The sequence below is a fragment of the Melospiza melodia genome, chromosome Z (genome assembly GCF_035770615.1).
Source record: "Melospiza melodia melodia isolate bMelMel2 chromosome Z, bMelMel2.pri, whole genome shotgun sequence".
Taxonomy (NCBI): Eukaryota; Metazoa; Chordata; class Aves; order Passeriformes; family Passerellidae; genus Melospiza; species Melospiza melodia.
Window position 1 is genome coordinate 71,919,070 of NC_086226.1, and position 20,850 is coordinate 71,939,919.

Below are 20,850 nucleotides of genomic sequence, written 5' to 3' on the forward strand. Positions count from 1 at the left end.
AGACATCTATATTCTTGTCCCTAAAGAGTTGAAACAAATGTGTGGCCTTTAGATTGATCTCTAGTTCTCTTCTCTAGGTCACAGGGGGAAGTCTGCTAGAAGAAATGCAGCCTCTAAGCAATTATTTGAATAAAACACTCAAAGTTCATTGAGAGAACCTCTGAACACAATGAAACTGTGAGGAAAAGGTGCCACAGCCTTGGCTCCCGTCTGGGTGAGGAGAGAGGCTTCTGCCAGAGATTTGAAAAAGGCAGCCAACTGTCATTCCTTTCACACCTTCCTGAAGTGTTACAAACTTCTTGTTGTGGCATCTGTTGTTACTGCATTTGGTTGTCTACTGCTCAGAGACGCGGTTCATCAACAGGGAGATCATGGGTGGAGACATATGGAGGTCTGACTTCTTCTCCCCACTGCCACCCTTCCTTTGTCAGTGCTGCTTTTTTTTTTTCACCTGATGAAATGCCCTGAATCTGAGAGATTCTACTTTACCCTTTCTTTTAAGAGCTCTTAATCTGATGGTGAATATTGCACAGGAAGCATAAGAGAACAAAATGCAAGTACAGTATCAGTTTTTGCGGATTACTTTTGTGGTTTCAAATGGTCATCTTCATAAAATCATAGAATATGCTGAGTTGGAAGAGACCTACAGGGATCATCAGGTCCAACTCCTGGCCTTATGCAAGAACCCCAAGAGTCACACCACATGCCAGAGAGCATTGCCCAAATATTTCTTGAACTCTGTCAGGGTTGGTGCTGTGACCCCGGTGAGCCTGTTCCAGTGCCCAATCACCCTCTGGATATTTTTTCTAATAGTGAACTTAAGCCTCCCCTGAAACAACTTCAGGCCATTCCATCATGTTCTGTCACTGTCACCACAGAGATCAGTGCCTGCCCCTCCTCTTCCTCTCATGAGGAAGCTGCACCTGCAGTGAGGTCTCACCTCAGCCTCCTCTTCTCCAGCCTGAACAGACCAAGGGACCTCAGCCACTCCTCACACAGCTTCACCCCAAGGTCCTTCACCATCCTTCTTGCCCTCCTTTGGACACTCTCTAACAGCTCAATGCCTTTTTTGTGTTGTGGCACCCAGAACTGCCCCCAGTACTGGAGGTGAGGCTGCCCCAGTGCAGAGCAGAGCAGAGCAGGACAATCCCCTCCCTTGCCTGGCTGTGATGCTGTGCCTGATGCTCCCCAGGACAATGTTGGCCCTCCTGGCTGCCAGGGCACTGTGGGCTTATGTTCAATTTGCCATTGACCAGGACACCCAGATGCAGGACCCTTCCTGCACTCATTTCTTCTGTCAGCTCTCATTCCTGTCTGTCTGTACATCCAGGGCTGTCCTGTCCCAGATGCAGAATCCAGCACTTTTCCTTGTCAAACTTTTTTTGGAGAGTGATTGCCAATCTCTTCAGGCAACCTTGTCTTCTGAAATACAAGACTCCTCTTCATAAGACATGTAGGTAGGTGTGTTGAAAGATCCTAACTCTATAAATAATGTGGAGAGCCAAGAGGAGAAGAGCAGTCTTACCATGCAGTTTCCTCCCAGCCAGTAGGAGGGTAAATATCTACCCCATTGAACCCCCACAATCTTCAGGGGTATAAGAAAAAATGCATTGGTTAAATGTACTTATGAAACCACATTCACATAGGACTGAGGGAGGTAGATTTTATAAGGATTTGACACATCACACTGGCATTTCGCAAAAGAGGAGGTCCATTTGAGATATGCAGATTATTCCATGTAGTAAATGATGGCATCATTTCCCTTGCTTCCATCCTGACAGAAACCATTAGCTGTAGTGGATTAGCTGCTGTCTGAGTGGAAGTTGTTCTGACAAGGACGATCATGTAAGAAGGGAGCTGTAGTTTTATATTAGGAGGGAGATCAGAAAACTAATGCATCAGAGGATTTGAAGAGAAAGAACAAAACACTCCCAGAAGCCTTGCTTTTGTGGCCTGTCAGAAGCAGCTTTCTTCGTGTGGCCAGAAAGAACATAAATGACAATAAAACATGGAGTGAGGAGTTGTACTTAATCTGACTAAATGCTGTACATAAAGTCTTTATCAGTCTTTTCTGCTCCTGCTGTTACAGGCATATATTTTCAGGCATTCAGTTCATTTCCCCCTCCCTCTTGCTACTAGGCAGGGGTTGCAAAAATTCAAATTCGTTGATATTTTCAGTATCAGAAATAGAGAGTGAAGGATAATACTAGTATGACCCTAGTTCAGACATGACATTTCTTTCCTTTCCCCCCTCCCCCATCAGTTTTACTGCCTTACTAAGCACTCACAGTGTGGTGGTGATCGAGTTTACAAGCACTGTCATCATAAAGATGGGAAATGAAAATGTTTTTTGCCAAAATTCATGAAGAAGTAGCAGGTGAGGTATGGAACTCAGAATTAAGCCCTTGGGGCTTTTGGTCAGTGCATGCTGTGCTCTCCAGTACAAATCTGCATAACAGAATGAAGGGAAGGATTTTCCTCATTAATTCCTGTGACAAGGAAGTGAAACAAACCACACAGCTTGTATTGCAAAGTATTTATTGCTTTGTAAATTTTACTGAGGTAGAAATTAACCAGTTTCTTCTGCGTTTTAAACAGAATCAGTTTGTGTTTTTTGACACAGGGGAAGCTCATCTGTGTTTGAGAATAGATCTGTTTTCTGTTAGAAAAGGCTGCACTTCAGAGAATTCTTTAACGGTATAATGTATTAACTTGACACACCATGTTTAAGAATCTGTGGTTTAGGATTTTTAATTTAGCAACAACAGTTTTTTCTACCTGATTGGTTTTATGATAAGCAGTGAAGTATCATGAAAGAGGTACTGAATAATAAGAAAACCACTGAGCGGCAACAGATGTGCCAAAGTTAAAAAATATTTATCTGCATTTCCAAAAATTTTTCAGCACTGCATCCACATTAGGTCTGTTGCCATGTTTATTGAAGCATTTGAACTATGTTTTCCTGCTCATTTAGGGAGGGCTGTTCAGTCATGGGCATCTTATGTTGTGGCAAACACATTCAGGATTGTCTTTCATTTAAGCTGTATTATTCATTAACGGTTTTAAGCTGCCCTAATACATGCAGAATTTACACAGCTTTATTTGGCTGTTTCAGTACAGATATGTCCATATTTGAAATGGAAGCTTAATGATCTGTGACTATCTGAAAAATGAAAACGTATAGGCAGAGCCCTTGAAACGGCACCCATCTTTTTTCTCTTATTTTTACAATAATGATTGTACAAGATGGGATTTGCATCTCTGAGCAATGAGTTAAATACTTCCAAATCTCCTTGAAATCAATCTTGTGTGTTCATGCATGCAGATTGAAAACCATGACTTTGAGATTTACGTTCTGTGAATAAAATTTACGTTCCCTGAAAGGCAAAGAAGGCTGTCATTTCATGCTTCCTAACCTTCATTGTCTATTTCACTTCAGCAGAAGCCCCGTGCGCCTGCGCACAGTCTTGAGGAACAGCTTTCTGCTCTGTCGATTTTTGTTTTATAAAAGCCCTGTTTTCTTTATTGCATTTACCTATTACATCTGTAAAACTTATTTAAGCTGTGACAAATTTCTCTTTTGGGCCCAGAGTATGAATGAAGAACAGCCGTCAGGCTGTTGGTAAAAGATTTGTTGCCTATAATTGTTCATTAAATGGTAAGGGTCTGTAGGTGAGGTTAGCTGTCTAAAGCTGCTCTGAGTAGGTGGGTTATGGGCTGTATTTAGTGAATATACATCATCAGGGAGATAAATGTGCTTCAGCAGCCTTTTGTTTTGTTCAGCTAAAATGGGTGTTGATTTTGGAAAGCTCAGCAAAATCACTGTCATTTTTCCAAATTAGATATCATTCAGAGTGCCCATGAAAAACAGCATTTAGCTTAAATATAGCAGCATTACTTGTCGGCTTTGTAAGTTGACAAGAATAGCATTACATTTATTTCCCTTAAAAAAAATGCTCCAGCCTAACACAGTGCCTGGGAGTGAGAGCTAATTGACAGCACTGTAAATAGGAATCCTTGCACACTAAAACTCCTCTACAGTCCCAGGTGCTGCAGTGCTAACCTTTTCACACTGCTTGGTTGGTTTTTTTCAGTTATGTTTTATGTTCCTGTAGGGACAAGAAATTTAATGTCAGTACTATTTAAAAGATGGGAAATAAAAGAACATTTGTAAAGATAAAAACTTGAGTTACTAATACTATGACTGTTTGATCCACAGTGTCTACATAAATAAATTGAAAGGCCCGCTATATTTTTATTTTTTATTGGGCTATTCCAGCACCACCAGTGCTTACTGCTCTGTTTATTCAGATGTCCACCAAAATAACTATGAAACTTCATTTTTACCACAATCTGAAAACAAGCTATTTGATGGACTGTGAATTATGAGTTCTTCTCATTCTTCAGGGCGTAAATATGCTTTCAGCTGAAAGCCAGGGAGGGAGTGGAATCCTTCATTTGAAACAAGCTTTTAGTCTGCACTTGATCTCCTCTGGTTTTGTATGAAAAGCCACATTGGACTGAATGACAGCTGAAAAGGCAAGCTGCTGTGTCAGAGGATTTAGCAGAAGGAAACTGCTGTTCTTTCAGCCAGCACCTTCCCAGAAAGCTCTCTGGGTCTTATACCAGTTCAGTGCACTTGTGAAGTCAGAGCACTAAAAATATGTGGAGGAAACAGTTTAATTGAAAATACACCTCACTGCCTTAGTACTGGTGTTCAGATTTAAGAAAGTAAATAATTCTTCACTTATGGCTACCAGTTTCTTGTCTGTAATTTAATACAAGATGATCCTGAAGTTAAAATGGCAGAATCATCTAAGGCTACAGCTAAGTTAATTTAAAAAGTCCTACCACCACACCACCCCCCTAAAACAAAAAAAGAAAAAAAAAACCAAAAAAACCCACCACAAACAGCCTAAAAAGAGAAGGAAGACTTTGCCAACTGCAAAATCTAATCATGTTATGCAATTGTTGAAATTCTTATAGGAAAAAGGTTTTTGTGTATGTGGCGACAGCACCTGTTGGTGGTATTAAGATTTATGCACGCAGCTGAAATCATACAGAGTTGTTTAAAATTGAGTAATAATGAAGGACAAATGTTTTCAAAGATAAGTCAGTGTACTTCCACATCACACATGTAGAAGTCCCACTTAAATGGTCTTCAGACCTCGGAACAACACTAGGAAAAATGGCATCATGATTAGTTCTGAAAGTGTTTTTCCATTTTGAGGACAATGTGATATTGATGTTGAGATACTATGGGGTGACTAAAGAAGAAAATATCCATTTGTCCACAGTTAGCATGGCACAACTCCACCAGGGGTATTTTTAATCAAATCTGTTATGGTCACTGGTTTTCTAATACACAAGCTATATTATGGTACATGACAACATATGTATGACAGTTCTGTGTGACTGAAAGGTTATTTTTCTTGGTGTGCACAGAATTACCTTCCAAAATGTTTCTTTTTAAGGAAAGATGATAATTCCGTCTCTTTCAGTGGTAAGCCTTTCTTTCACATAAGTCTGAGTCTAAGGACTGATCTTTGTTGCCTATGGTTATTAGCAATTAGTAATATATTGCTTTCAAGAAAAAGGCTTTGGGGCCATTGTTGTACAGCTCAGAGTCAATAAAATCTGAGCTGCTCATAATAGCCCTTCTTTCTCATTGAAGCCTTGGACTTGCTCTAACTTCATCAGAGCAGAGGAAGAAAAGAATAATGTGAACAATAGGAGCCCTGGAGTTTGACTTAGGCCTAACGTGAGGAGGCTGTGAAAGCTGTCAGGGAGCTTGATTGATTGGCTCTTGGGCTGCAGTCCTCAGTGCAAAGCAATAATGTTCCTGCCTCTTGTGAGAGGGCTGGATGTGTCACCTGGGGTCAGAGCTTATCAGCCTCAGGGGCCAGCATTTCAGATGAGGCCAAAGTATAGTCAATAATTTATACAGATATTTGTGTATAGATTCTGGAGTAAAGCAAGCTTTATCTTGAAACTGTTTGTCTGACCAAAGAAATAATTAAGTTATGTCTGAAAGTCCAATCCTTCCCCCCCGTCCCTTAGCGACATGGGAAAAAAATCTCCCAGAGTAGAAATATGTTTCTGTCATTGTGCTGGTTGTACTTTTGATGAGGGAGAGCATGCCTATGATAATCCTTTATGTGATGTTACTATGCCAAAATAAACAGAAATCTTTAGCTGATTATATTAGGTTTCCTAGCGTCCTAAGTCTTTGCCTACATTTTATGCAACACTGGGCTGTCTTCTGTGTCTAAATGGTTTTGTTTCTAAACCTACGAGGGTCAAAGGTTGATCAGCTCCAGTGCATGAAAAAGCCAAGAGAAGCTGCAGCAGAGACATACATCACGGCAGGCCTGAGTAAACTATCCAGGCTGCTGTTAATAAGTGGAGAAACTGGGACAGCACGCACAAAGGACACTTACGGGAAAATTGTTGAACCAGTTGCTGATAAGAGAAGGAAAGTCTCACAGCAAGTATACTCATCTCTAGTGGGTACTCATTTTGCTGGTAGCTTGCCTTTGCATTGCATCAGTATTGTCAAGCACCTGGAGAAAGCCAGCTGGTGAACTAGATGCTTTACTAGTTTGCCCACTTGGAAGATAATTTAAAACATAGGAAAGAAAATCATGGTGAACTTCTCTGCAGAATTTTGACACCACTGAAATAGGTTATCTGACAAGTAGTTCACTTTTGTTCTGTCCCAGCAAAATTACTACTTCACTTCAGTAGATGCTAACAAAAGCCCTTTTACCTTACTTCTGCTCAAGGAGAACACTATTAGTCACAGTTCATTAGGCTTGTTTACAAAACTGAACTGGTATCTTAAGTGTGTAACTGAAACACTCCTGACTGCTGGGGGCATCTTTTCCACCACAAAGTTGCAAGGATTTCATAATGGGGAGGATAGCACTGCCTACTATTTTTCAAAGCAAATAACTAGTTTGTGATATAAGAAGTGCAAAAAATTATGTAGTTTCGTATTTTCAAACCTAGAAGGTGAAGTTTCAAGCATAGTTTGGTTTATAATCTGTTAGCTATAGTAAGAAAAGACCCTAAAATTAGGTTACACCAAATCCTAAACCATAGCAATTGTGTAGGAAGAAGAGCCCCAGATTTTTAAGGTTCTTTATTTGCTCTTTTTTATACAGAGGAAAAATGGGAGTGCTGGGCCTCACCACGCCAAACTGATTCCTTTTGGGTGCATCAGTGGGAAAGAGTTAGAAGGAAGAATTTATGATTCACACTTGGAGTTTTCATAGAACTCCTGTGTACACCTACTGCTTGCCTATCTTTTTGTATTTTGCACACTTTCATCTTTTTGTATTTTGCCATGAAGTTTCTTTGTGACATATTACTGTATTAAGACCTGAACAGAGTTTATATCCCCAAATACAAAGGATGTGTCCCTGTGAGTCCCACAAACTAAAGGAAAGAAGAGTTATTTGTCTCCCGTTAGCTGTTGCAAAAAAACCTGAGGGAGTTCTGCAGACAAAATCCCAGATGTTTTTATTTCCCTCCCCTTTGTCTTGGATGTGTCTGTTGTAGGTGTTTACTTACCCTTTTCCCAGGCTGAAGACATGAAATCTTCATGAAATCAGTGAAGCTTAATACAAAGAGAGAGAGAGAGAGAGAGAGAGAAAGATGTAAAATGCAGTTCAGTAGATTTAAATGTTTTCAGCCACTGCTTTAAATTGCTGTTTTAAATTCTAGTGAGTGGAATAATAGAGAAGTTATCATGTCTACTAACTGCAGTTGGCCTTTGTAAAGAATGGCTTGTTAGGAGGCTTTATGATTTACTGAGGCCCACAGCTGGCTGCCAGCAGAGCTACAGGAGTGTGGTCTCTCTTGGGCCTGGAAGCTAGAGATGAAAAGGATCCAAAGCTGGCACAAAAGCAAATAAATGCTTTGACTTTAAATAAAGCATCATAATTTATAAGGGGCTCTGCTTCTCAGTCCCAGTGAGGTACATGGATCAGCAGCAGCTCTTTGAGGTTGAGCAGAATTGTCTGTCTGGCTCGACTGCAGTTCTGGTATCTGCAGTCTACAGATTTGGAAGAATTTTCATGGTTTGGGATTGGAATTGTTTCTTTATTCATGCTGTTTATTTTCCATAAATTGTCTCTCTTCTGTCTTCCATTTCTTTATGTTTCATTAGCTACTCTACTGTTTGATAAATAATTGTACCAGTGTTTGCACCTGGCAGCTCTTTATCATGATGTACAGTGCTGGGAAACAAATCACCAAAGACACCTGAAGGTTTATAGGTGCATTTTGGCATTTGTTGCTTGCTTGGGATTTACTCATCAAATTCCTACAGTGGCAGAGTTCAGAGCTGGGAGACAAACATCTACTGAGATGCCCTAATACTTGCCTCAGGAAGAAAAAAAAATGTCTGAGCTCCTTAAGAGGTTTTGGGGGTTTTGTCAGATTTTTTTTTAATAGATACACACACACATGCATACACACATAAATTTATACCAGCTTCCCCATTTCTGCAGCTGTTTCTCAACAGTCTGCTGATGAAAACAGTATTTTTGTGGTCTGGTGTCTGAGAAGAAGAATGGAAATGAGGCAGATAATTCTTAAAAGGAACTCCTGAATGCTTATCTGGGTGAGAAAAAATTGTTTTGGTTTTCCCTTTTTTTGGCCCTGCTTCTTGTACTGAAACAATAGCTCTTTCCACCATGCTCCAGACTTGTTTTGCTTTGCTATTTACTTGCTCTTAAGGGAGAAAAGAGTTTGTGAGAGAAGTAAGTAGCTGAAGAGTTCCTGTAATTAATATAAAGTGCAGGAAGCGAGTGTGACAGATTAGCTGAAAAGCCCCGTATTCTGTTGCTTATCTCAAGTGACATATGGTCCTGGAGTATGAGCAAAGGCAGTGGATTGTGGGGCTTCTTTTTCTTTTGCTCCACAAGAAGTCAGAAGAGTGTCCATGTGTTCAACAGGCCAGCAACATAGGAGCTGAAATAACACTCCTTGAGAAGTGAGTGGGAAGCTCAGGGGATTACAGAACATCTAAAATTGAGACTGTGACACTTTTCAGTGTCAGGCTATGTGAATCACAGTTATGATTACTGAAGAGAAAGAAAAAAGAATCTGCTAGAAATGGAATACTTTATTTCTGAAACAGATACAGTTTTCTTCAGAACACACAGATGTTAAATTATTTTCAAACTGCATTTTTAGTATCAGCTGAAATAAAGACTGCAGTTTTATTCTCAAGCTGCAGTGAAACATTGAAGTTGTTCAGTTACTCTGGCCAAAGAAAAGGTAAGGGCTGCACAAAAACTAGCTCTTTAGTTGTATTCCAGAGGTCAGAAGCCTATGGTTAGTTTATAATAACATTAACTGCACATTTTCTTGTAAACACTGCAATCATGTGGTCTGACATTCAAGAGGTTTAACAGCATTTTATTCAAAAGTTTTCCTAATCCTGCCAAATTCTAATCACTTTGATAAAAATCTGGCAGGAGAAAATTATGTGGGTTGCTGTGGCTTCATAGTTTTCAAAATCACCACTCTAAGTAGCTCATATTTTAGTAGAACTATGTAGTCGTTGATAAATCAACAAGCCATTTGGGACCCAATCTGATGTATTTCTGGGGTACTACCCAGTTTTCCTTGAGACTTTTATTGGTCTTTTAATGAGTGTGAAATTTAGCTTTATATTTGATTAGGACCATTCATATTTCTTTTGGCTTTTGATTTGTATTTAGATCTTGGTCACTGGTTATTTGTTAGGCAGACCAGCTTTAGAAGAAATATATGCACTGAAAAAAAATGTAACAGTTATCATTATAACTAATAAGGGACATGAGCTCTTAGATTAGATGCTGTCCTGTCTTCCAGAACTAACCTGCCCCCAGCATTTCAGTTATAGCCTTGTCCAGAGAAACTGACATTTCAGCTAACCTCAGCTACATGTCTTCCTAACATGATGGGGTTTTTTTATACTAAAGCTGGAAAAGGGTAATGTTGCTAGGGAGGGAGGAAAAAGAAATTAAACCAGAGCTTCTTTTAGCTGCCCGTTCAACTGAATATTGACCAGCTGTCTTCATGAGAAAGAAATAGATGGCGGTGAATAAGCTAGAGTCTAGTTTTCCAAGAAGTTCAATGATTTTCCCAAATCAATACAGCCCATGAGGCTTCAGAACAAAGGATGCGGGAGACATGACAGTGATGGAAGTAGCTTGTGTTCTTTTGTGTATTAGGCACATGGGCTCATGGGGAAACAGGATTTCTTCAGTTATTGGAGTGTTTATTCTTTTATATGCACTGGGATAAACTTCTAGATTAAGAAAATCTATTACAGTAATTATTAGGCGGGATTAAAAAGTTGTCTGCTTGATGGCCCAGCTCCATGTTTCCAAGAGCTACTCCTCACTGTATAATTGCTGCTTCTTTTTTGAATGCAAATGGGAGTATGTATTGCCAGTCCAGGGAACAGGTTCTATAAAACGGCTATTTTTAAACCAAGGTGGTAGCTCCTACTTTCAATATTACCTTTATTTTACCAATGACTTCATAATAAAAAGAAAAGAAAGGGTATGACATTCAAATAAAGTATCCATGAAATGTAGGTTGTCATTACTCAGAACTTACTGGAAATCACACAGATGTGATCTTACTCTGTTAGGCTATTGCAGAAGATACTGTAGTTTGTAGTCCAGCTTTAGCCACCAGCAGGGCAACATTAACTAAAATAGCAGAGTTTCACCTCTCAGCCCTCTAACCTTTAAACTTGCTATGCTTTCATAAAGTACAGAATGCAGAATTAACACCACTGGTAAGCGCCTCAGTGGTTTATGATTACACCAGCAGTATTTCATTATGCTTCTTTTCCTTGATGCTATCCAATCTTCTCATCTTCATTGCTGTACAGTATTTGTTCAGATAAAGTCCAGTGCCCAGGATGACTAATTGCAGATCTGTGCTCCAGATGGTCTGATTACAGGATGTGGTTAAAGTGACTTTTCAAACATTCTGTGCTGCAATAGGGCTCTTGGGGAAAAAAAAAAAAAAAAAGCCCAAAAAATCCCACCAGCAAACCAAAACAAAAAAAAGCAAACCCACCAGTCTTGCATTTCCAGGCCACCTGACAATCATTACATCCTCAGGCTGGCTGGTGTTGATGCCGGTTACATGTGCACCTGCTGTAGATGTAGTTAAGTTCTTGTGCCATGCTAGACAGAGCGTGATTAAAGTAGTATATAAACTGTACATCTTCCAGATCAGCATTCAGTCTATAAGATGTGGCTTCATACGGAGATTGTTTACTGATCATTTTAGATTACTTTCTGGATGGAAGTAATCAGGGAGGAATAAGCCATTTGCATTGCAAGTCTAATATAAAAATTGTTCTGTGTTTTTTATGCCCGGTTGAAATGCAGGTGTATATGTGGATGTGGGATTGATGATGATGTGGCGGATATGGTGGTTATGAGGCAAATGAGTTGTACTGCTTTTACTAAGCCAGTGGCAACAAAAAATCTTGAGACAATACTAAGAATATAGAGTTTCATCTTTCAGCTTTTTGCATTTCACATATTTTAGCTATTGTTATGGAGTGATGTCAAATAGATACAGGTGGGACCAAAAAAATTGCAATGCCAGATGTGGAATAAAACATGTTTAATCGGTGGGGGTGGTGTACTCACTGATGACAGATATGCCATGGTTTGGCTATCCCAGGCATGTCTGTATTATTTGTACTTGGCATGGCAGGGACAAGAGGCAAATCAAATTTGACTTGCAAACATATTTGTGGATTCACTAATCATGAAGATACAAGGAATTGATTATGCTGTAGTGTTACAAGTAATACTTGTAACAGTAATCAAGTAATGATGTGATGCTTCTCTATACCAGGATTGCATCTCAGCCTTGAAGAACTACTATGCCACAGAGATTTTTGCTACAAGAATTTATCATATTAACCTTTTAAAGAAGTATTCTTACTAAAAAATTATGGAAAGTGTAGTCTACTTTAGAGATCTTTCTCTGGCATCAGGAAAAATTGTTTTTAAATGATACTCAGGATAGTAAAGGTAGTAGGCAGAACTTAATTTTGGAATTTTGACAACAGAGGCTTCCACTTGTGTTTAAGGGTAAGTGACTTATGTGACTTTTAAAATATATGTGACTTTTTAAATATACATGACTTCTGATGACTGAAAAGTAGACAAATCATTCCTAGTTTTGAAAGATCATATAAATATTCTTCAACAAAGAAGTGTTCAGAAAGACTTTGTGCAGATCTGGTTTCTCCAGAATTTTACAGATGCTTTCCGCCAGATTGTCCACTAAGAGCAGAGGGAGCAGCTCCTTTTACAAAAATGAAGGCTTACCCTCTCAGATAACTGGTCTGCTGAGTTCCCTGGTGAAATAATCAGTTTGGACTAAACCAGGATTTTGTAGCATTTGCTGGGATCTGAACACAAAAGCAGCCTATGCTGTAAAAATTAAGTCAGGCCTTCCAATCTGATTTATTGAGTAGCGCCTACTTGTATTGGAATTTGAACATGTTTGTTTTCTAAAGACAGTATTTTAAAAAGCTGGGGCCCGCATTTAAGGTAGTGATGTGATAATTTGATTCCTCATCACATGAGCTCATTTTCAAAGTTTTGGATACAAACATAAACATTCTTGGCTTATGATCATTGCAGAAAACAGAGTCAAGAAAACAAAGAAATTAATATATTTTTTAGACTAGGTACTTCAGGGGGTTTTTGTCTTTAAATGAAGGAATGTCTGCAAGAGTGTAGATGTGTCTGCTAAACTTGCAGTGCCAGAGTAATCCATATGAACAATACTCTTACTTGGTACTGAAAATGCCTTTGATTCTGATGTTTACATGTCAAAATAGCACATCTGCATTTCTTAGCAACAGGGTTATTTACTTCATTTCCAACTTGTGATGACATATTTCATTCTACAAGATATAGTTAATAGTAAATAGCAAGTTTTGGTTCTGGCCTTTGTTAGGCAGTCACTGAAAAGCAGAAGAAGGGACAGGGGAAGAAAAGATACATCATATCCACAGAACTCATAAAAAGTGAGGTTTTTGCTGTAGATTTCTGAAATTACATTCTTACATACTACTTTAGTGACATGTGACTTTTCATTCCATAAGAAAATTCAAGTAAAAATTGTCAGAGTTATTTTGTATGTTACCTGTCAGAAGCACTTATGTAAAATGGCTTTGTATTCCTATAGGCATGCATTAGTTTTTCCTGCCTGAAAATTTTTGCCATTAACGTTGTGGTTATGATTATGATGAGTAAAGAAAAAGATCTCATAATGGTACACATACTGTGAAGGAAAACAGCAAAATACAAAATCTTGTCTGGTTCCTAAAAGGCTGACAACATTTGATGTTAAAGGAGGAGCTTCTATTGACGGTGGTGGGCAGCAGATGACATCCTGGGTGTGCCATTGTCATACATTAATGCTTTTGGATATGATTGTGCCTTGCCTAATAATGGATTTTGGCAGAAAAACTACAGTAGGTGAACTCTAAAACTTCTGGGTAATATTACCCCATTTTTTTACATTATAACACCATTTTGTAATTCCCACACATAAAACATTCTGTACTCACTGTGTTTAGTCTTTAATGATAAAGAGTAGCATGGGTGGTAACTTCAGAACATTTAATTCTCATATTCTTTTTTTGCTTTAATGTAGGACACATGACACGGAAGGCTGCAGAAAGTATTGTTAATTTCGGATATACTGTAACCGTGAATAGTTATATAGTTTGCAAATGGAATGATCAACCAAATTAAACTAATAAATTTATATATTATATATTTTGGAGAGATAAGTTTTTCTTTGCTACATTCAACTCTTGTGAACTGTGTTCTAGTAACTGGTCAAACTCTTTAAGATGACACCCCTAGTTTCTCAAAGAAGCATTTGTGTGTGTGGTATATATTCACTGGTTTTTGATCTAACCTCACAGGAACAGAATTAGATATTTGGCTTAGTTTCCTCCTGAATTAGAATCTCAGAGAGTCCAAATATCCTCAGGTACATTTCATTACAAGCACCTGATTTTTTCCCCCATTCTTCAGTAAGGTATTTTAAAAAGTTTAGCCTCTTGGGCTTTTTATAAGGTGAAAATGCATCTCTTGTTTCAGACAGTATGAAACCTGTGGGTTCCTTAGACTGTCTTTGCATTTTCTCTTTTGTTCAGGCAATGTTAAATAGGTTATTGCTACATTATATGTTGTCTGATGTGATAGGAAGTCTCATTACAGGAACTTCTTATGATTTGGCACAGCCCTCAAGAGGTTTGGTCCTGTGTGTGGTGTGTTCCTTCACAAGAGGAAGGGGGTACGTGGGCACACAGGTGCACAGAGAGGAGCTGGAATGACCCAGAGAGGGGCTGCTGCATCCCTGGGTGCATGGCCAGTGTACTCAGAGGTGATGCTGGGAGTGAGCCAGGCACTGCTCAGCCCCTGGGACACAGCAGGCTCAGCAGAGCTTCTTGCTTTGAGCTTGAATGCTGTGCCAGGACAAACAGCACACCCTGATTTAGAAGAATAATCCTTTCTCTTCAGCACTGCATCAAGTACATTGTGTGGATCACTAGCTCAGTCATCTCCATTTTCATGTTCCGGTGCTTTGTCCTAGTAAGCCTCTCCCAGTTACACATTTCCTTAGATCCCTACCTCCCATGTTACTTATATTCTCCTCACCCATTTCTGTGGTAATCTTAGAAGAGTAAACGAGTTACCTTCCCTGCCAGTTCTGTGGAGTCTTTTGTGTGGCTGAGCAATGTGCTGTCCATTAAGGAAAGAAAATGTATTCCTTGCCACAGCTAACACAACATGGAGATTAATATTCTCTCCTACTTGCACAGGACCTTTGCTAAGCCTAACAAATTTAATGACATGCTATATGTAGCAGATTTAAGGGAGGAGCTTACTTGTGTTTGCTTTTGAAATACTGACTTTCTTACATGGGAAGGTCATTTAAATGTCTTCATAGAATTATTGAAATATGTATTGATTTCAGGGGCTTTTATTATTTTCACTATTCTGTGCCTTCTACCTTGCCCTCTTTTCTGTCAATAGGTAAAAAACTATCCCTAGGTCTGGTACATAAATAAATTAATAAAGTGCACATAGAGATAGGCAAGATTACAAATATCAAGGAAGATAGGTGAGACTAAACCTTTATTAAGACATCCCCCCCAAAAAACCCAAAACAAAACAAACCAACCATCCCCCTAAAAAAATAATAATCTGTGGAGAGACTGGTTCATGCATGGCTGAAAGAAAGAGGCCATGAAGGTATACAGTAACTCAAAAAATCCCCACAAAGTAACAATTACTTTTTAAAAAAAGGATAAAAATTAACTAGCTGGGGAAGAATAAAGGACAAAGTTAGTTCTTCAGTAATACTCCATGGGATGTCAGAGAGCTCTCTTTGCTTGGTATTTTTAGGAGACTGGACAAATGCTGGTACGTGGGGTTGAGGGATCAAATGTGCTGCTTGCAGATAGATGGGTTGCCTGCCATAATACAGTTTACCAGTGGAAAATACTCAAGATTTTCACTTGGAGCCTTACAGAGTCACAGATGACAAGCTGTTATAGTGGAAGAAAGGCATCAAGGCTGCCAGAGAAACACCTGTACAATCTCTTTTCTCTAGACTGTGAATGGCAAGTGGGAACATAGAGCTGTTCATTGTAAGAAACCCCGTTTCTACCAACAGATATTTCCTCTTGGATGTACTGTGTTGTTCTCCTCTTCCTCCTCCTCCTCCCTGGACTCCAGCACTTCCTGGCTGCCTCCATGCCTAAGCAAGGGGCAACATAAAGCAGCCTTGGCGTCTTTGCAGCCTTTGCTTAGTTTGCATAGGTCATAAAAATACAGCATGGCCTTTTAACCCTGATCACAGAATCACAGAATCAGTTAGGCTTGGAAGGATGTCTGAGATCATCGAGTCCAACCTATGACCCAACATCACCCTGTCAAGTAGACCATGGGACTAAGTGCCACACCAAGTCTGTCCTAAACATCTTCACCATGGTCTCTCTAGGACCTGACTGACACTGGCTGGAAGTGCAGTTTGTCTTTCATGCTTCAGACCAGTTCATTCCAGTGCGCAAAATTCTAGAGTTGCCTAATTGCAGTGAAAAACCATATGGGGGATAAATTTCAAATCTGTTACAGAGAATTTTCAAGGAAATCCCTTCTTCCTTGGTACCTCTGCTAACAACATTTAAAATATTTCCCTGCTGCTAAAAGACCCCTGAGGAAATAAGCTGCTGCTTGTGTGTTAACTTCGCCTCAGAGCAGCAGAGAGGAAGGTTTCATTGCAAAATTAGAAATTGCACTGGTAAGACAAAGCAAAAGATGGGCTGGAAACATTCTGGCACAATGCCATAATCATTTCTATTACAGAGATGCCGCAGATAGAATAAGGGAAGTGCAGAGGAAAAACAAGGCTGTCAGCTGCGAGTTGGTGTCTTCACGCCTCTCATAAATTTGGAACATTTTGTACTGTGCCTTTCTTTGTTAGATAAAATGTATTTCTTATTTCAGTGTGTGTTCTAATGAGAAGAGATGTCTGGCTCAATAATACTACCTTCTGTTTATCTGTGGCAGTTAATGAATTAAAGGGGTCATTATGCTGGCTAGTCCATAAACATGATGATAAATTATGTGAAGAGCGTTTGAGGGCAACCTGAAAACATTTGAATGACATCCCCTACATTTATTCTCTTGTTACTTACAATAACCTTATCATTCACAAATTTTACAGGGATAATTCAAATAAAACGAAATTAGAATTCTGCTTTAGGCAGGCAAATTTGCATTTAATAAAAGTCATAAGTGGAAAAGCAATTAAATTACAGTAGGTTTTTGAAGGATCCCTTTTCCTATATAAATATATATTGCAATTACTCCTACCTTAACTGTGGTATGGTTGAAGTTTCATATCTAGTCTCTCACTTTCCACAGAAGCAAAAGCAAGGCAAATAATACATTTTTTGAGCCATATCTGCTGAACAAGACTTGCAGTGCATACATCTATATGTTTGTGTGTTTGGATATGAGTAATTTCAAGTAAATAGAAGCATCATTATCATATTGTTCAAAGCAAAGCAGATTATTCTTCTCAGTCACCTTCTGATTTAAACACTGTAACTGGCGCTTAGTTTACGCTGGCTGGCTGCCAAGTGAAAGCAATTATGTGCAATAATAGCAAAATTAAGAGGTGAGTGTTGCTGTTTTACAGCAGGACATGGCAAAACCCATTTCCTTCTGTCAGCTGTATCTTGATTACACACACACCGTCACACAGGCAAGCTGTCTTGCACACACACACATAGGTGCACTAATTCTTGTTCTTTGTCATTTGCAGTCTTTCCTGTGGGTTTTAACTTGAGGTCACTGAAACCAGAAAAGAGGAACAATATAGACCAGAGTGTTTGAAAGCAAATGAGAGTAAATGTCTTACTTTGCAAGGAAAGAACAGGAAAAAGAAAAAAAAATAGATAAAAGAGCAAAACAAAAAGCCTCTCCCAGTTATTGTTCTTATGTGTGATAATACTTTATTTTTTGCTCACTGACAGGTGTCCTGGTAGTAAATGTTACATGGAGGAACAAGACTTATGTGGGAACACTGTTGGACTGCACAAAGCATGACTGGGCCCCTCCGAGGTAGGCAAACCTTCTGAGTCTATTTTTCCTCTGCTGCATTTTAACCCTCAGTCTCAGGCAAGAGACCATACAGAGATCAATAAAGCACAACTGGTTATAATTGAAAGCATGCACGAGTGAATTGAGTAGTTCTGTCTTCCAGAGTGAAACGTGGGGTGGAAGCTCTTCTTTATTTTACTTTTGCATTTTTGAGAGGGTAGAGGAAATACATGGGATTCAGTCAGAGAGCAGTTAATTTCAAAATGCATTTCTTTAAGTTAGGAAAATGTTTTGCTCCACTGTTCTCACCAGGTGGATATGTCCTTACCATTTTTGTCTTTTTTTTAATGACTTTGCCTTTGACACTGTAACATTCTCACTTGTCAGAAGGACATCTTTCCTTTAACATGTGTGAAGGTTCTCTTACGGGACATGGCGGTGGTTGTTATTTTTTCAGTTGATGGCTCCTGCTGATGGAATCTATTGTTTGTACAGGTTTTGTGAATCGCCAACAAGTGACCTGGAAATGCGTGGAGGACGGGGCAGGGGAAAGCGGGCGAGGTCGGCTGCAGCTGCGGCTGTACCCGGGAACGACGCGAGTTTCGCAGAGTCCCGAGGACTTCAGAGTAAAAATCGAGGTGGTGCCAATGGGAAGGGGAGGAGGGGCAGCCTTAACTCAAGTGGGCGCAGAACACCCCCAAACTGCGCCATGGATGAAGTCAAAGCCAGCCCCTCGTCCACAAACAAGAGGAAAACTAAGCCTCCTATGGAGCTGGATTTGAACTCCAGTTCAGAGGACAATAAGTCTGGAAAACGCATTCGTACTAATTCTAGAAGCACTCCCACCACCCCACAGGGGAAACCCGAAACTGCTTTTTTGGACCAAGGCTGCTCTTCCCCAGTGCTGATTGACTGTCCTCACCCCAACTGCAACAAGAAGTACAAGCACATTAATGGATTACGTTACCATCAGGCTCATGCACACTTAGACCCAGAAAACAAACTGGAGTTTGAGCCTGACAGTGAAGACAAAATTTCAGACTGTGAGGAAGCACTGAGTAATGTGGCACTTGAATGCAGCGAGCAAAGCACAAATTTGCCAGGCTTTGATCCACTAAAAGCACCGACATCTCCTTCCTCCATTGCTACCCCAGGGACCCCCAAGGGAAAGAGGGAACTGACCAGCAATGGCCCTGGTTCAGTTATCAGTTCCAAAACTGGCAAGAATTCTGGCAAAAAGAAGGGTCTGAACAGTGAATTGAACAGCCTTCCAGTAATTTCTAACATGGCAGCCACACTGGATAATTGCTCAGTAGCAGATGGCAATTTGCAAACTGAAATGCCGAAATTGGAGGCTGAAGGATTAATTGACAAGAAGAGTTTAGGTGATAAAGGCAAGAAATCAAACAATTGCAAAGTGGATAAAAACCTTTCCAAGCTGAAAACGGCCAGGCCCATTGCGCCAGCACCAGCACCAACTCCTCCCCAGTTAATAGCTATACCTACTACAGCCTTTACAACCACCACTACAGGGACAATACCAGGACTGCCCTCTCTAACAACTACTATTGTTCAGGCTACACCAAAGAGCCCTCCACTGAAACCCATTCAACCAAAGCCCACAATTATGGGAGAGCCAAGCACTGTAAACCCAGCTCTCACATCACTCAAAGACAAAAAGAAAAAGGAGAAGCGAAAGCTGAAGGACAAAGAAAGCAAAGAGACGGGCAGCCCTAAGATGGATTCTAAGCTGGGGAAGCTGGAGGACTCAAAAGGGTCTGGAAAAGACTTATCTGGACATTTTTTAAAGGACCATCTCAACAAGAACGAAGTGCTACCTAATGGACTGTCAGAATCTCAAGAGAGCAGGATGGCAAGTATTAAGGCTGAAGCTGATAAAGTTTACACATTCACAGACAATGCGCCCAGCCCTTCCATAGGGAGTGCCTCCAGGATGGAATGCAGCACTTTGGTGAATGGACAATCTGCTATGGCCCCACTGCACGTGTTGACACAGAATGGCGCAGACAGCACGGCTGCTAAAACCAACAGCCCTGCTTACTCAGATATTTCTGATGCAGCTGATGATGGTGGCTCTGACAGCAGGTCAGAGGGCATGAGGTCAAAGGCCAGCTCTCCGTCAGATATTATTTCTAATAAAGATGGTGTTGTAAAAGGACATTCTTCGACCACAGCACAATCAGCTCAAGGGAAAGAGTCTCATTCTCCCTATTACCATGGCTACGATCCTTACTATTCCCCAAGTTACTTGCACTCTGGACAGGTCAGTGCCCCAGCAGCTGGGAACAGCGGTACCCCACAGGGGCTGAAGATTAAAAAAGAGACTGAGGAAGAGGCTGAAAAGAAAGAGAAGGCAGAATCGTCAGATGCCAAGAAAAGCGAAAGCACTTCCTCTAATTTGCAGCCGCAACATCAGTCAGTAATAACTCAAAGACACCCTGCACTTGCTCAGTCACTTTATTATGGACAGTATGCCTATGGGCTCTATATGGACCAAAAGTCCTTAATGGCCTCCAACCCTGCTTACAGGCAGCAGTATGAAAAATACTATGAGGACCAGAGACTAGCAGAACAGAAAATGGCACAAAGTGGGAGGGACTGTGAAAGGAAGAATGACCCCCCCTTGAAAGAGATTGGGAAGGATGACAACAAGCAGAAGAATATTCCATCTGCCACTATTTCAAAGGCCCCTTCAACTCCAGAGTCCAGCAAAAATAACACTAAAATAGGGTCATCAGTTCCTAACAAAGGTGAGGAGACAAGCAAATCACAGATCCTTTCCAATCACCAGCAGCAGCTTCAGTCGGACACTTTCAAAGCCAAACAAATGGAAAACCACCAGCTTATAAAGGAGGCTGTGGAGATGAAATCTGTTATGGATTCAATGAAGCAAACAGGAGTAGATCCAACCACAAGATTTAAACAGGTGAGATCACAGGAAATGGAACAAGAGTGTCTTGGTTTATCTTTTAAGACATGAGATTTACTTTCTGCTACATTCTTCTACCTCTGCAGCCATATAAGCTCCACCATCATTTTTTCATGCTGGATTTTATTGTAGTCTGTGAATAGACCAATAAGCCTTCTAGTTGAGCTGTTTGAAAAGAACAAAAAAAAAATACAATTAAAAAGTCTAGTAAGGTGGTGACAGAGC

General features: G+C 40.1%; 1 protein-coding gene across 3 annotated transcripts in view; it reads left to right on the forward strand.

The window, feature by feature from the left end:
• The window catches only part of ZNF608 (zinc finger protein 608), an 85,137-nt gene that overhangs the window by 56,168 nt on the left and 8,119 nt on the right, over nucleotides 1-20,850 (forward strand). For all 3 annotated transcript variants that reach the window (XM_063180024.1, XM_063180023.1, XM_063180025.1), the window contains exons 4-5: nucleotides 17,609-17,696; nucleotides 18,171-20,622. In XM_063180024.1, the coding sequence (XP_063036094.1) occupies nucleotides 17,609-17,696; nucleotides 18,171-20,622 (2,540 nt within the window). The remainder of the gene's footprint in view (nucleotides 1-17,608; nucleotides 17,697-18,170; nucleotides 20,623-20,850) is intronic.